This window comes from Phytophthora ramorum, assembly GCF_020800215.1.
Source record: "Phytophthora ramorum isolate Pr-102 chromosome Unknown Phyram_PR-102_s0011, whole genome shotgun sequence".
Taxonomy (NCBI): domain Eukaryota; phylum Oomycota; class Peronosporomycetes; order Peronosporales; family Peronosporaceae; genus Phytophthora; species Phytophthora ramorum.
The window spans coordinates 1145574-1161311 of record NW_027150657.1 but is presented as its reverse complement, the minus strand read 5'-3'; the positions used below and the strand labels follow the sequence as shown (position 1 = coordinate 1161311).

Sequence of the window (15738 nt, the reverse complement as noted above, 5' to 3'; positions counted from 1 at the left end):
AGCTTGCTTGGGGATCTCTCTCGGTACTGACTGGCCCGGAAAGATATCAAAGGGGGAGGCGAAGCCACAGCCACCGGTTTCTCATTGGTTTATAAGGTTGTCGGATAGAGGATCCGCCCCTACCCCGCACCCTAAACGAACAACCGATCAATTTTCGCCCCAAAACGCGCCAAAAGCCAAAGACTGTCGACAATGGACGTCGAGGTTGTGCCCAACTCGGTGGGCTGGTACATCCTCGAGGGCTACCCGTGGTGGCCCGTGTACATCTGCGACGTGACCAAGCTGCGGCCAACGCTGCACCTGCTGGGCAGCGGCCACCGGAAGATCCTCAAGAAGGCGCGCGACTTCCCGGACGACTTCATCGTCGTCTACTACTTCGGCTCGCATGACTTGTACGTGTGGTGTCAAAAATAGGAGTTTCTTAATTTTGACATCTTTTCTAATTCTTGACGCTATCATTCTCGACAGCTCGCTCGTGGGGCTCAAGAAGGGCGTGCTGCGCCCCTGGGACTGCCCGCAGAAGGACCAGTTCCTCAAAGGCCACCCCAAGCACCTGACCAAGAAGAAGAGTGTGCTGGATGACTTGCAGGAGGCCGTGCAGGAGGCCGAGGAGTACCTGTCGCAGCCTGAGGACATCCGTCTGCCGCAGCACATGGTGCCGTCCGACTTGGACCCGACGCTGGAACCGCCGCCACCCGAACTCGTGCCTCAGGAGATGGAGGTGGACGACGAGGATGCCATGGTGGATGTGGACGATGCAGAGGACGCAGAGGAGGAGGACGCGTCGGACGTGGAGAAGAAAAAGAAGAAGGAGAAGGAGAAAAAGAAGAAGGAGAAGAAGACCAAGAAGGAAAAGAAGAGCAGGAAGAGCAAGAGCAAGGACGACGAAAAGAAGAGGAAGACAACCGACGATGTTGCAGAGGCCACTGCGTCGCCCGTCAAGGTGGCCAAAACGTCGGACCAGTCGGACGTGAAGAGCGAACCTGTGGTGAAGAAGGAGAGCACGGAGAAGAAGCCGCCCCCGGCGGATATGACGACTGAGGCGCTGAGTATTATCCTAGAGAAGGAGATCCGCTGGATCCTAGTTAACTGTCCGTTCGAGGAGATGACGACGAAGACGGTGCGCAAGCTGCTCGAGGACCGGCTGCAAATGGACCTGCGCCACCACAAGGCATCGATTAAGGAAGGGGTTGCCCGCGTCATTGCGTCCATGGAGGAGGAGGACGCAGGCGATTCGGCTTCCACAGCGCCCGAGGAGCCTGCTCCTGCGCCTACTGACGAGCCCAACGTCAAGGTTGAAGAGAACGAGACCGCAGCGCCTGCTACACCGGAGGTTGCGGTGAAGAAGGAAGAGGATACCGCCGTCGAGGAAGACGCTGTTCATGCAGACGAACTAGAGAAAACGAAGCAGCAGCTCGAAACAGCATCGAAGAACTTGTCGTTGGCACTGGATCTGGAGCCGAAAATTGTGGACGCACTAGATTCGTTGAGCATCTTGGAGACGATCGATAAGGACGTGCTGGCGGCTTCGACCCTGCAGCCCAGACTCGTGAAACTGAGAGCGCACCGGTCTGCGAATATATCTGAACTCGTGTCTGCCTTGGTCAAGAAGTGGGATGTCGAGGAATTGATCCCGGCGCCCAAGCCCATCACAAAAGAAGAAATATTGGGTTTGAAGGCGAAGCTGGAGAACTCGGAGACGTCTCATGACGAGATGTTGGTCTGCTTGATTCAGCTGGGCGAGGTGCGTTCACATTATAATATCCTCCTCATACTTGCATTGACAACTAAACGGATTGTTTTCGTGCTTCCAGATGCCTCTGACAATAGACCACTTGAAAAAAACTGGAATTGCACGCGCAGTATCCAAGTTGCGGCAGCATGGGTAAATTACCGGCGACAAGTGTCTGGCAACAATATTCTGGACAAATGTAGGGTTCTAATTCGTATGCTGTTTTCTGGCTTGCAGCAATGACAAGGTGTCTACGAAGGCGCAGCAGCTTCGGCAAAAGTGGATCAAGCAGATTAACGCAGACAACGGTAAGTTTCTGACGAAAAGTAGGGAGAACCTGACTCGCTGAATTCGATGCTGCGCTATTGTCCTGAGATGGAGACTAACTGTTATTTGGATGCCTCGGTAGATTCAGGCTCTGATCGGATTAAGACCCTCAAAACTCTGAATCGCATTTTGGAGCAGCACGGTGACGGCGATCACAAGCTTCAAAACAAGCAGGTTGCTGCGCTTGAACAGCTGCGCAGTATGACGCTGGATACACAGGATATCATAGACTCCAAGGTCGGCATCTCGGTGTCCAAGCTGCGCAAGTCGGGGTAAGCCTTTTAATTGGTTCTATTGTGCTCGCAATGTGACCACTGCTAACAATAATCTACATATGCATCTCTGGCAGCAATGAAAAGGTAGCAAAGTTAGCAAAGACGCTCCGAAAGCAGTGGCAAGCTGAGGCCAAGGCCAAATCCGCCGCATAGGATACGCGGTACATTATTGGTCCTTCAGGGTAACCGACGCTGTTGCCGAGGTCTACATATTTGTAGCAGCCACGCAAACCGAAGATGCTCCACCAGTGGCGAGATCGCTACCAGTGGTACATGTACAAGGAAGTATCCTGTGTGGAGCATTTTTTGGGGTGTTGTGTCGCGCTAAGGTTCATTTGCATATAGGAATGAATTCGCGCGCCCTGTTGGCGAGCAATACGTGCATCGTCCGCCTGCAGTATTCGCTCACCAGCAAGAGGTTGCGGTCAACGCTGTAACCACCAAAATACTACGTGGCATGAGTCTTCAAAGCACTCCATCGAAGGAGAAGCGCCTAGCATCTCCAGGCGTGTTAGTAAATCCCGGTTGGTATTCGTTTGCGGACTGACGCACTTTGATTTCGTGGCTGTGCTGATGCGCAGAGGCTTTCGCTGCCAAGACCAACACCAGGTTTGCGATTGTGACATATAGTTCGATTCAACTTATCAACTCAATGTGGCACTTTACCAGTCGAGCTTCGCCGGCACGGTAACCTCTGGAGCTGTTGCTGGGGTGTCGCCGTCCTTAGCAACGAACCTGGAAGTGGCCAGACGCGCATCTACGACGTCGGCAGGAGGCAGGAGCACGTAGATAGTGTCATTTTCTTCTTTCGCCTCGAAGGTCTGAAGGCGTAGGTCGTCGCCGCTGAGGCAGCAGCCGTCAGTCAGGTCGTAGTTGCGCTTGTGCATCGGACAGGCCACCTTCGGCCGGCCGTCCAAGTCGCCTACGATGCCCTGTGCCAACACGAACGAGTGGTCGAATGGGCACATGTTCTGCGTGGCATACCATGAGACCTTCTCGATGCCGTTGCAGCTCTCCATGATGTTGAAGATGGCCAGCTGCGACTCGCCGTACAGCACAGCACCGCCGCCATTTACGTCGAAGAGATCCTTGCTGCCGAACGATACCCACTCGGGATCGTCCAGATCGGATAGCACGGACGTCGTTGACGTTGGGGAAGAGGACTCCGTTCCGGCTCCACTGCTTCTGCTGCTGGAGGTTTTAGAGAGCGACACGAACGTTGGCATACGCTGGTCGCGCACCGTGCGCATGTGCACCTCCTTCTGGGTTTCGCTCGTGTTTTTGAACTGCGCGAACTGGGACATCAATTCGGGGGACTCGATGACCTTCTTCCACTCGCACTCGTACGTGCCCACCAGGAAACTCATCTGCTTCTCCAGCGTCGCACAAATGGCCAGCGAATCCTGCATGACCACGCGGCGAAGCTGCTCGATGCCGCCTTCAAGTGCATCCAGCCACTTTGACGTTCGTTGCAGGCGGTCGGCCGTCATGATGTAGTACATGATGTAGCGGTCCAGGTATTTTACAACCAAGTCCTGGGGAACGTCGGAGGCGAGGAGCGTAGCGTGACGCGGGTTTGTGCCGCCGTTGCCGCCGACGTAAACGTTGTATCCCTGGTCAGTGGCGATACAACCGAAGTCCTTGCTGCGAGCTTCAGCACATTCGCGGGTGCAGCCCGAGACGCCTCCTTTGAGCTTGTGGGGCGAGCGGATGCCACGGTAGCGGTTTTCAAGGAAGATGGCGAACCCCACCGCGTCCTGCTGGCCGTAGCGGCACCACGTCGTGCCCACGCAGCTCTTCACCGTGCGCAGAGACTTTCCGTACGCGTGGCCCGATTCAAAGCCGGCATCGACGAGCATCCGCCAGATCTCCGGCAGGTCTTGCTTTTGAGCGCCGAACAGATCCACTCGCTGCCCGCCGGTGATTTTTGTGTACAGGTCGAACTTCTTCGCGACTTGGCCCAGGACGATGAGCTTGTCGGGCGTGATCTCTCCACCAGCTACGCGAGGCACAACCGAGAATTGCCCCGACTTCTGCAGGTTTGCCAGGAAGCGGTCGTTCGAGTCTTGCAGCGCAGCGCGGTCGCCTTTCAGGATGTGACCGTTTTGGAGACTCGCGAAGATGGAGGCAATGGTGGGCTTACAGATCTCGCATCCGTAGCTGCGAGGGTCATGCTGCTTGCGGCCATGCTTCGCCAACACCTCGCCAAATGTCGAGTACTGCTCGACCTGGATGATCTGATAAAGCTCCTGGCGTGAGTAGGCGAAGTGCTCGCAGAGAGACTTATCCACTTCGGCGCCTGCTGCAGCGAGTTCAGCCTCCAAGATGTCCTTCACCATTGGGATGCAGCCTCCGCAGCCTGTGCCAACGTTGCAGCCTTTCTTCACGTCGCCAAGCTTGGTCAGCTTCTTCTCCTTGATGGCTTTGCAGATATCCCCCTTGGTCACGTTGTTGCACGAGCACACTTGGGCCTCGTCTGGCAGGTCGAGCACTGCGTTACCACCGCCACCACCTCGCTTGCCAAGGAGGATTTCGCTCGGCGGATCGACCAGCGGCTTGGAGTCTTTCTGCTTGTACATGAGCGAGAGGCGAACGAAGTCGCTCGTATCACCGACGAGGATGCCTCCCAGCAACTTCTTGCCGTCGGCGGAGAAGAAGAGCTTCTTGTACACCTTCTCGAGCGGGTTGTTGTACGTCAGCGCCTCGAATGGCTCCTTGATGAATTCCGGGAAGTAGTCGCCGAACGAACCAACCTCCATGCCCATGAGTTTGAGCTTCGTGGAGATGTCTCCACCAGGGAACGCAACACGGTTTTCTGGAGACCCGCAGGTAAAGTTCTTGGCCAACGTGTCGGCCATCTCGTAACCTGGTGCAACCAAGCCGTAGGTGACGTTGCGGTGCGAAATGCACTCGCCAAGGGCATACACGCCTGGCTCGCTGCACTCCAAGTAGTCGTTGATGAGAATCCCGCCACGCTGTGCCAGCTCCAAGCCGCTGGAGTGCGCCAACTCGTCGCGAGGCTTGATCCCCGTGGCAAAGACGACCATGCACACGTCGTCGAACCTGTCGCCGTTCGTGAACTGCACTGCCTCGACGCCGTTCTCCTCGCTGCCCAGGATCTCTTGTGTGGACTTCCCGTAAAGCACACTGATGCCGAACTTGTTGACGATCTCGTTGTGAAGCACCTTGGCGCCATCCGCATCGAGTTGGCGCGACATCAGCCGGTCGCCGCGGTTGATGATTCGCACGGACACCTTCAGGTCGTGAACAGCCTTGGCAGCCTCCAGGCCCAGCAGCCCACCTCCGACTACCAGAGCGTACTTCTTGGCACCGCCAGCAGCCTCCGACTTCGCCTGCGTCTCGGCGTGTGCGATGATGCTGTTCAGGTCAGCGATCGAGCGGTACACGAAGACCCCGCGCAGGTCCGTGCCAGGAAGACGCGGCATGAGCGCGCTGGCGCCCGTCGCGATGACCACCCGATCGTAGGGCACCTCAAACTGTGCTGTGTCCTTCGGTATGTCGCCGAGGCGCTGGCACAGCAGCGTCTTGTTGGCGGTGTCGAGTGCAAGAGCCTGGGCGTGGGTCATGAGCTCGATCTCGTTCTCGGCGTACCAGTCGGGCGTGGCGAGCTTGAGCTTGTCGATGCTCAGGTGCTCGAAGAACTCGGTGAGCAGCATGCGGTTGTAGTGCTGAATGGGCTCCTCGCCAATGGAGACGAGCGTGTAGCGTTTGTTCGTGTCGTACTGGCGGAGTCGCTCCAGGAAGCGGTGGCCCACCATGCCATTGCCAACGACCACGACCACCTCGGTCTCCTTTGCGTCGGCCATGCTGAGGAAGTGAAGAAAGTGGCGAAGTCTGGCGAATTTGGAAGTGAGCAGCAGCGGACGTTATCCAAAGCGGGTGACGCACTCACGCAGCTTGCCGTGACGCGCTTCATCGAGCCAATTGGTGCCTGCAACTTCAGAAATCGTAAACGAAACAGAAGGGAGATGGGCGATGTCGCTTGCACATGTACGAGCCATTTGGAATTGAGTCATCTAAAATTGCGGCATGCACATGCACGAGCCATTTTGAACTGAGTCATCCGAAATGCGGCATGAGCTCCTGGTGCTTGCACCACTGGATTCTGGTGGTTGTGCACGCTTGTTGGGCTGTTTCCCTGGTTGCTTGGGTTTTGCCAGTTGGGAGAAGATTTCTCGTTTCATTTTGAACGCAACGGTTTTCTTTGATACTTTTAAGTGATACGACTGGTCTGCCATCTAGAACACGGTGGTCTGCGTCTTGAGGTCGTAGTTCAGCTTGAGCAGTGCCGGCTTGCAGGCGTACTCGAGCATGCCCTCGGGGCCGCACATGCCAATGTGGTCGGCGTCGGACCCGATGATGTTCTGCACCATGGCAAAGTTGAGTCGACTCTTGCCGTAGGCCCACGCACGCGCGCCGGGGGCTTTCTCGTCCAGGTCCGACAACGTGTAGAAGATCCGACATTGGCCTGGTCGCAGCTTTTGCAGCGCCTCGAGCTCCTTGCGGAGGAGAAGGTCCCGCTCCAAACGCACGCAATAGATTAACGCGACCTTGGTCTTGTCGCTCGGGTTTTCGAGAATGGCACGCATGATCTGGTAGACTGGCGTGATGCCGGTGCCACCAGCGATGAAGCCGAACTTGCCCGCGTGGAAAGCCGTCGTCTCCAGAGAGAAGCTGCCTCCCCCGTTGTACGTAAAGTGGCCCAGCGGCCCCTTGATCTGAATTTGCTGGCCGAGGTGCAACCCGTCGAGGTACTGCGAAAACAGCCCTCCTTCCGGGTGCACGGGGTTGTCGCCTGCAAAGTAAATCTTGATGAGGAAGGACACGAATCCCCGGTCTTCGTCGCTCTCGGACGAGATGGGAGTGTATGCACGCACGACAGTCTTGCCGTTGATCTTGGCGTACAGGAACACGTGGTTGCCCACGGGAAGGCCGAGTCGCAGCTCTTTGGCGGGCAGCGCAAACTTGAAAATGCGAGCGTCGTGGCTGACCACCTCCCTCGAGATCAACACGATAGGCACCTTGGTAGCACCCTTGAGAGCGACATCCGTTTCTTCCTCGGGGTCTGCCGAAGACGACGCAGTATCGCTGGCGCCAGCACCGTCATCGCCCGAGCTGGGACAGCGACCGATGCAGTACTTCTTCAGCATTTGCCAAGCCTTGGTAGAGTGAATGCTTTCAAACTCGTCCGTGCAGTCCGTGCCACCGCAGAGCAAAATACTCGTGGCGCCTCCAGGATGCTCCCCGAGGAAGGGCGTCGCATCGTACACGAGCCCTCGGCAAACGAACCAGCAGCTCTCCTTGCTGTTGTGTTTGGCGACCTCGTCAGCCGAGATCAGCGACAGTCCGTTCAATTCTTCGGGGCTTGGGCCAGATTTTGCAGTCGCTGCGCTGCTCGTGTCTCCTGCAGACTCCACGTGCAGCTTCTTCCTTCGAACGGGTTCGTCTTCATCGCCCGTGACGATTCGGTCCTTGGTCATCCAGCCACCCTTCTGGTTGCCTGCCTGTGTAGGATGCTCGAACCGCAGCTTGGTGTCGTCCTCTTCGTGGTGGATCTTCACTCGGTACCATGGGTTGTTCATCATGCCCATGACGTTCCACGTCGGGAATTCTGGCATGAGGTTCATCGAGCTATCCCAGGCTCGAACACAAACTTCTCGGGCTCTGAGTAGGCTGCTTACTGGCACGACCAGCTCGTAGTGCACCCAGCACCACATTTTCCCGTAGGCGTTTGGCTTCTCGTCGTAGATAAGGTGGGCAAGCTGCCAGGTCGCACCATCGTCCAGAGTCATCTCAACTCGAATGACCCGCCGCCCACCACCTGAATAAGCGTAGCCCTTGATCGTGTACGTGTTGATATCGTTGGCAGCGTCGTCCTCGCTGAGCGATAGCAGCTCGTCGTGGCCAGGCTCGATCATCGCCGCGTTGACGTTGAGCTCCATGATGGCGTAGGGCGACTTTGACCACCAGTTCTCGGCAGTGGCAGTCTCGGCGGTGAGATGAGAAGGCAGCACTCGGTTGTCCATGATATGGTGGTGGTTTGAGGACTCCCGGTCGCTTACGTGGATTCGCGCGAGCCACTTGACCATGCGGCCGCCGATGTGGCCTGGGATAATGAGACGCACGGGGAATCCGTGATCGGGGGCGAGCAGCTCGCCGTTGGCTTTCCACGCCACCAGTACGTCGCACGACGGGTCCAGCGCCGTACTGGCGCGGATGCAAGTTCCGTACTTGTCGTGCGGCAAGTCCTCGATGCCTTCGAACCAGACCCACTTGGCCTTCTCGCGGTCGACGCCGCACGCCGTCAGCAGCACGTGAAGCGGGACTCCTGTCCACTCTGCCGTGGAGCAACCAGCAGCACCCCAACTGAAGCCGATGGTCTTCTTGATCATGTTCTGTTCTTTGCGACGGTTGCCGGCGCACACGAGCAGCACCGGAAACGCCACCGTCTCCTTCTCAAAGGTGGTCACGAGTTCGTCCATGCCGAAGGTGCGTGGCTCGCTCACGAGTCCGTCGATGGCGAACGTGTGGGAGCTCCAATCGAGTTTCGGCACAGGGCCGTGGTTACGCACGTAGTGCAGCGCCGTGGGTGTGATGAAGCTGCTCATGTACTTGAGCGGGGGCTCGCTGTTGAACGGGTGTCTCCCCGTCAGTCGGATTAGCTCCGGGTGCCGTGGCACCCACTCGTCCGGAGTGCCGACGTCGCGAGGGTCGATTTGCGCCATGGTTTCCGTTGCAGGCCCAATTGCATTGTGAGCAAAATAATCCACCAACCACTTAGCTCCCAGTGTCCTGGCCTGCCCCAAAACGAGCTTCGTGTCCGCGACAGCCGCTGCTCGCTCTGCTTTTCCGTGCGCGTTTCTATTGGACCACGTCGGCATGTCGGACTTGCCGGAATTCGCGATGACTCATGCCGCCGCTCGAGATGGGCGGCATCCTCAGCGTGAACACGAGCGTTTGGATCGAACGGATGACGGCGGACACGAGGGATGAAGCACCGGGCTGCAAAACGCGGCTAACTCCCGGGACGAGAGCGCCAACATGGTGCTTGACCCCCTCATGATTGTGCTTGATCTCTGCGTCCCAGTCCAGTGCGCCAGCGCAGATCGCAAGCGCGTCATGGCCACGAACGACCAATCAGTCAGGCCGCGACGCTCACGCGCGGGCGGTCACGGTGGTGCAATGTCCTGAGCGCCTGTCGACACCATCTGGGCGGCAGGGCGGTTTCTGGACGCACGAGACGCCTGGATGTGGTTTGCCTCCAGAAAGCAGGCAGCTCCTTCATCCCCTTCATCAGCTAGAGCAGCTTGAGACTGCACGAGGTGTGTTGGTATTTGCTGCGTAGATGTGGAGTGCGACGTGAGCCGCAACAGACGTCTGTTGGCTTCCAACTAACTTCAAAGTCGGGAGCCAATGGGATTTGAGGCTGACTCACGAGGTAACCAGCCACAAGTACAACGGCCCTAGTGTAACTAGCGTGACGCGGTGAGTGTCGGCCCTTGGACCCATCTGCTGCAATTAAAGCAGTGCTACGTGGGCTGTACCGCCATGCTTTTGGGTGACTCATTCGCCCCGCCAATCCGCACTCACTTCCCAACCTGCCTCGAGCCCCACAACCGCTTCAGCAACCATGCAGTCGCCAAGTCAGTACGCTGGGTTGGTGTCGCCTCCGCTTCAAGCAGACCAAGCCGACGTGCGCCAACGTCGAACCGTGTTCCCCATCCGCACCGACCCATTGCAAGATGACAAGGCCATCGAGATCAAGCTCCTGAGCGTGGCCCGACCCCACATGCGAGCCTTCCACTACGCCTGGTTGTCCTTCTTCTTTGCCTTCTTCGGGTGGTTCTCCATCCCTCCGCTCATGCCCACCATCAAGAAGGAGCTCGGACTCTCGGCCGACCAGGTCTCCAACTCCAACATCGTGTCCGTGGCGAGCACCATTCTCGGGCGAGCCGTGGGCGGACCCATGTGCGACCGCTACGGCTCACGAACGGTGCAGGCGGTGCTTTTGGTCGTCGGAGCTATCCCCGTGGCTTCTGCGGCCCTCGTGACGAGCTACACGGGCCTGATGTTCGCTCGGTTTTTCATCGGTCTCGTTGGGTGCTCCTTCATCGCCACGACGTACTGGACGTCGACCATGTTTTCCAAAGAAGTCGTGGGGAGTGCGAACGCCCTGGCCGCCGGCTGGGGGAACCTCGGTGCTGGAGCCACGACGCTGATCACGCCTCAGCTGTTCAACCTCGTGACCACGGGCGGAGCTCTGTCGGACGACATGGGCTGGCGTGTTGCGCTCCTCTTCCCGGCAGTCTTCATGGCCATCATTGGCGTCGCGCTCTTTTTCAACTCGGACGACTGCCCGCAGGGACAATACAAGGACCTTCGGAAGAACTCGGCCATCGACACTGCAGCTACGAAGCCGGCCGTTGACATGAAGCAGGGACTCCTGCACGTGGCCAAGTTGCCGGTCACGTGGATTCTGGCATTTCAGTACGCCTGCTCCTTCGGCATTGAGCTGCAAGTGCACAACGTGCTCACTGAGCATTACTACGAAGACTTCACGTACTCAAACTGTGACCCAACCACCGACGCGAACGAATGTCGCCGGTTGACCCAAAGTCGCGCCACACTCATCTCGTCCCTGTTCGGGTTAATGTGCATTTTTGCACGCGCCCTCGGTGGATACCTCTCGGACGTGGGAAATCGTCGCTGCGGTATGAAAGGCCGAATCGCTGTGCAGTTTGTCTCCTTCGCTGGCCAGGCTGTCTTTCTGTACCTCTACAGCACGACGAAAAGCCTGTCGTCCAGTATCCCGCTCCTCGTGTTTTTTGGCATCTTCGTGCAGGCCTGCACAGGCAGCACATACGGCATCGTGCCGTACGTCCTCCCGGCATTCACAGGGGCGACGTCCGGTTTCGTCGGGGCTGGCGGCAACGTCGGCGCCCTCTGCTGGAGTTTGATGTTCAAGGGCATCGGCAACCGCACCACATCCTTCAAGTACTTGAGCATTTTTGTGGCCGCGGGTGCGTTGGTCACTTTCGGCATCAAAGTGCCAGGCAACGCAGCTCTCTGGGAGAAGGACGACTCTGTCCATGGTGGCTTGGCACCCACCGAGGTCGATGACGATAGCGTTCACAATGGGAAGGCAGCGGCATAAGGAGCGACCTTGCCATTGCCTATCTCAAAGGTAAACATTTTTATTTTCTATCGTGTCGCGCTGCAGCAGTTCACTATTTTACATGAAGCCTAAAAAAAATGTAAAACCAAGATCGTATGCCTACCAATATTATTTTTATAGTTGACTGTCATCGAGCAAAAACATAAAATTACTATTTTCCAGGGATTAATTCTGGGAAGTGTTTACTGTATAACAGTTGTGCATAAGGAAGTTCGTCGTTCAAGACTAGCGATTCGTATGGATTTCTTCGTGCAAATATACCAGTTCCTGAAATGGAAAAAAAATAATAGCTGTACAAACGTCAAGTCAAATTCTGAAATCGAATCATACACCGGAAATCTTCGGCACTTTGCACGAAACAAGCTCGAGCCTCTTTACGCGCAAGGTCTATCAGCTCGACATGTAGAAACGATAAGGCAGTCATCACGCGCATTTTTTTATTTGGCTTATCTATTTTTATGTTGTCTTGGTTTAGATGGTACCCCTCACTAGCGGTGAGGATGGTGTTTACGCTGCTGCCGATATGGATGAATATACGCGTCTTTCCGACAGATAACAAGACAGGATTGTTACTCATCCTTATTTTGACCAATTACATAACGTTATGCCACTATTTTGTCCAAATAACAGGGTTAGGGTTTCCATTCCGACACTTTCCGACAAATATTTGTCGGAAGTACAGCCAAAATATGAATATCTACATGCGAATACCAAGGTAAAATATATTTTGCAAATATTCTAGCCATTCATACGATTAGGTGCAGTCCTAGAGTAGGAACATGTTGACAGGACAGTCAATATACGGAAAACTCGACACTTATACGGTTTATTCGACACTTGTACGGATTATGGGACACTTGTACGAGCTATTCGACACTTGTACGGATTAGTCGACGCATATATAGTCCTTTTAACAAGCATCTCTAACAGTAGCGAAAAAGAAGGAAAGGAGCCATGAGTCTCACGGCGTTCGTCCCTACGAACACTCAGAAAGCGCGTACCACCGCGATCGCAGCTTTCGAGCGGATGCTGGAGGAAGAGGATGTTAGCGTAGAGTTTCTCCATGCTAGCTTTCTCCTTGACACCTCCGATAAACGTTTAGCGGTAACAATGGACCGGTTCGGCTTCTATCTCGCTACAAATGAAGGTAAGAAAGGCAAGCTTGCTCGCTACACTGCGACATCATATCATAGAAATGCAAAACTATGGCTCTTCGACAAGTATCCACACCTGCGTGTGCCTACTGAGTCGATCTTATTGAAGCAAGGAAATACTCTAGATAAGCATTGCTTAAAACGAGAGAAGGGCGGCTTAATTAACAAAGCTCCTCTTTGTACAAAGGAGGTTTTACAGTCTTTGATCCGCTATGTGTACAGCACAGCACGAGTCAATGCTGACTACCAAGATGCTGCACTTGCATGCTTGATGTGGCATTGCTTTGGACGATCTTCGGATCTGGGCTACATCAGAAAGCAGCACGTGTAGGTGTCAGCGGATGGCACCTTCTACCTTCGGCTACTCCGCGTCAAGACGTCAGAAGAGCAGGGACTCACCTTGGACCCGGACAAGGACGACTTCCTGACGTGTCCTCTGCATGCGTTGGCTATAGCGCTGGCGACGCAGGACTCTCCGTGTGCAGCGCTGCTCGACCAGCTCCCAGAACTAGTGTCGGAAGACGCGATGCCGCTCGACTTGGGTGCCCCGCTGCATGACTTACTGTCTGTCGAACTTGCCTCCCTTCAAGTGTCTGTGGTGCCCGCGGCGGCATCGCTGCCGGTATCTTTAGATGCAAGCTGTTCCCCAGCTACCGCCGTCTTCACTCCGCCTACGAGCACAGAGACACAGACCACAACCGTTTCAACGCAGAAGAAGACACCCAAGCGGGGAGAAGACAGTGTGCAGGCGTACGTGAACAGGATGCTGAAGCGTGTTGTTTAGCCGGCTGGAGCAGCCGCCGACTTGACCTCGCACTCATTCCGGCGCGGTGGAGCCCAGCACGCGAACGGAGACGACCGTCTTGTTGTCCAGTGGATCTTTGACCGCGGCGCATGGGATATGACGAAGACCAACAAAGCCTTCGCGTACATCACGAACACAGCGCGGGAGGACAGGAAGGTAGCTCGAGTCTTGAGCGGCTGGAGGGCTGACGACAATCCAGCGATCATCGACATCGTGAAGCTGGACCACACGACTCAGGAACAACTTGGACGTTTCCAAACGCTCCTATTCAGTTCCTGCTCGGGTCTAAAGGATCAACGACTCAACGTAAGCAACAAGGTTCTCAGTGTTCTCACTGCATACCTGATCCGGTACTAACCGAGGTTGAAAAAGCTTTCTCCAACTGCCCCTATCGTGATGCGTGTGAATGAGTGCATGGTGGCTGTTGGCATCCAGACCGCCGACATGCTCGCGTGGTCTATCGCCCTGAATGACGATGCCTCTCAACCCGTCCAAGAATCAGAGCAAGATACAAGCAAGTACACAAACCCAAGAATCGATCCCCTTTTAGATGTAATTGATGAGCTTATTGCCTCGAACAAGGCCATGGCTGCGCGCATGACAATTGTCGAGGCTGCGCTGCTTCCGTCTAAGGGGCTACCAGAAACGACTGAAGTAGAACAATCACATGAGGCGTCAAATCAAGAACCCAAGCCTAAACGCAGAAAGAAACAAGCTACGAACCTGTCGTCAATGTGGGTCGAGTGGTACACGCGCTTGCCTCGCGTCTGGGACTCCACCGATCGCCAAAAGAAGTCGGAATCCCGCCACGTTGTCGCCTTTATGAAGCTCTTCCTCGATCAGGGCTTCATCCTTGACGCCAAGACGGTGGACTTCATGGATCACGCGCTTGAAATTGGTCGTCTCGCTGAGCGCAACGTGCTCGAGTACATGCGGGGTAATGGCATCAACGCCAAGGGAGCCGGAAGCGTGCTTCGCGAGATGCGGAAGCTGCTTCGATCTGGTGATCTTGGCGAGCGCATCATCGCTTACAGATTTCTCTTCGCGACTGAGCGAATTCAAGATCCAGCTCCTGTGGACACATAAGACATACTCTCAGTGACAGGTCACGTGTGATAAGTGTAAGCAAGAATACCAGAAAAACAGATATGCGATAGGCTGCTGAGCAACCCGTACATGTGTCGAGTAACCCGTATACGTGGTGATATATGTGGTTGTCGAGTAACCCGTATAGTACGAACATTCTCACTTTGGAAAGCGACGAGAGATGGACACGGTCACCACGGTCACTGATCAACAGAAGTTGGAGGCTGTATCACTATGGAAGCTGGAGAGGTGGACTACCACTGAAGCGTCCAGACACCTGAGGGTTTCTCGACAACGCTGCTGGGATGGCGCGCAGCTGAAGAGAAACGCCAAGCAGGAGTCAACAATGCCACCACGACTCGGCCCGGTCCCCCATCATCTACACACGGTTATGAAGAGGACCTCGTGAACATGATCAAGCTCTCTAGCGATATCGACGCCCAGATGACGCGAGATGCTATCGTCGACGACTGTGCCGTAAAAGTTCCCGGGTTCGTTACCCGTACGAGAGGAGCACAACTGTCATGGTTACATAGATTTATCAAGCGCCACAAGCTTAGTGAATTTATTGCCACCTACGATTTCCACATGCAGCCCAGCAAGAAGAAGAAGTTCAAGGTCTCCCCTCCTGCGGTATCGGATTCTCCCGCTGAAGTCCCTCCAGCTCCGCTGAAAGGGTCGCCTAAAAGCTGTGAGACAACCCCAGGTTCTCAATTGGAGGTGCCTTTATCGCCAATCGGAACTCACCATTCTCCATTGGAAATGCCATCCGCGATCGATAAATCGATGAAACCGCCCAAGATTATATCATTGGTCGACAGCACTGAAGAGGCGATGGAATGTGATTCTGGTGGAGAATATGATAACGCCTATGTGGACCCATCCAATATTGTCTGCGAGACTCGAACTCCCAGCTTTGCTCCTGGAAAAACCAACATTCGTTTGGTTGTTCAGCGAACCGATCTTGAGACATTAGAATGTGGTAATTGGCTAAATGATGTTGTTATCACGTACTACATCAGGGAACGTATACCAGTGTATGGGAGAGCCTATATAATGGACGCGAATTTCTTTGGATATATATTTGCTGCGTTCAAAAGTTCCGGGCGAAGCATGAAGGCGGCGTACAAGGAGTGCTGTGGAGCTACGAGTACATTTCCCTA

General features: G+C 55.4%; 4 protein-coding genes across 4 annotated transcripts; 2 read left to right on the top strand and 2 right to left on the bottom strand.

Moving 5' to 3' along the window:
- Window positions 1-192: 192 nt before the first annotated feature.
- Window positions 193-2487, top strand: KRP23_11184 (uncharacterized protein; the record flags this gene model as incomplete). The annotated part of the gene is made up of 6 exons (XM_067881712.1): window positions 193-392; window positions 469-1744; window positions 1815-1885; window positions 1970-2040; window positions 2142-2331; window positions 2409-2487. The coding sequence occupies 6 exons, from the start codon at window positions 193-195 to the stop codon at window positions 2485-2487; spliced, it is 1887 nt and encodes a 628-aa protein (XP_067740996.1).
- Window positions 2488-2996: 509 nt separating this feature from the next.
- On the bottom strand, window positions 2997-6161 carry KRP23_11183 (Nitrite reductase [NAD(P)H]; the record flags this gene model as incomplete). The annotated part of the gene is made up of 1 exon (XM_067881711.1): window positions 2997-6161. One exon carries the CDS (start codon window positions 6159-6161, stop codon window positions 2997-2999), a length of 3165 nt encoding a protein of 1054 aa, XP_067740995.1.
- A 432-nt stretch (window positions 6162-6593) lies between these two features.
- KRP23_11182 (Nitrate reductase [NADPH]) lies at window positions 6594-9236 on the bottom strand (the record flags this gene model as incomplete). The annotated part of the gene is made up of 1 exon (XM_067881710.1): window positions 6594-9236. One exon carries the CDS (start codon window positions 9234-9236, stop codon window positions 6594-6596), a length of 2643 nt encoding a protein of 880 aa, XP_067740994.1.
- A 749-nt stretch (window positions 9237-9985) lies between these two features.
- KRP23_11181 (High affinity nitrate transporter 2.5) lies at window positions 9986-11509 on the top strand (the record flags this gene model as incomplete). Its single annotated transcript, XM_067881708.1, has 1 exon — window positions 9986-11509. One exon carries the CDS (start codon window positions 9986-9988, stop codon window positions 11507-11509), a length of 1524 nt encoding a protein of 507 aa, XP_067740993.1.
- Window positions 11510-15738: the final 4229 nt, after the last annotated feature.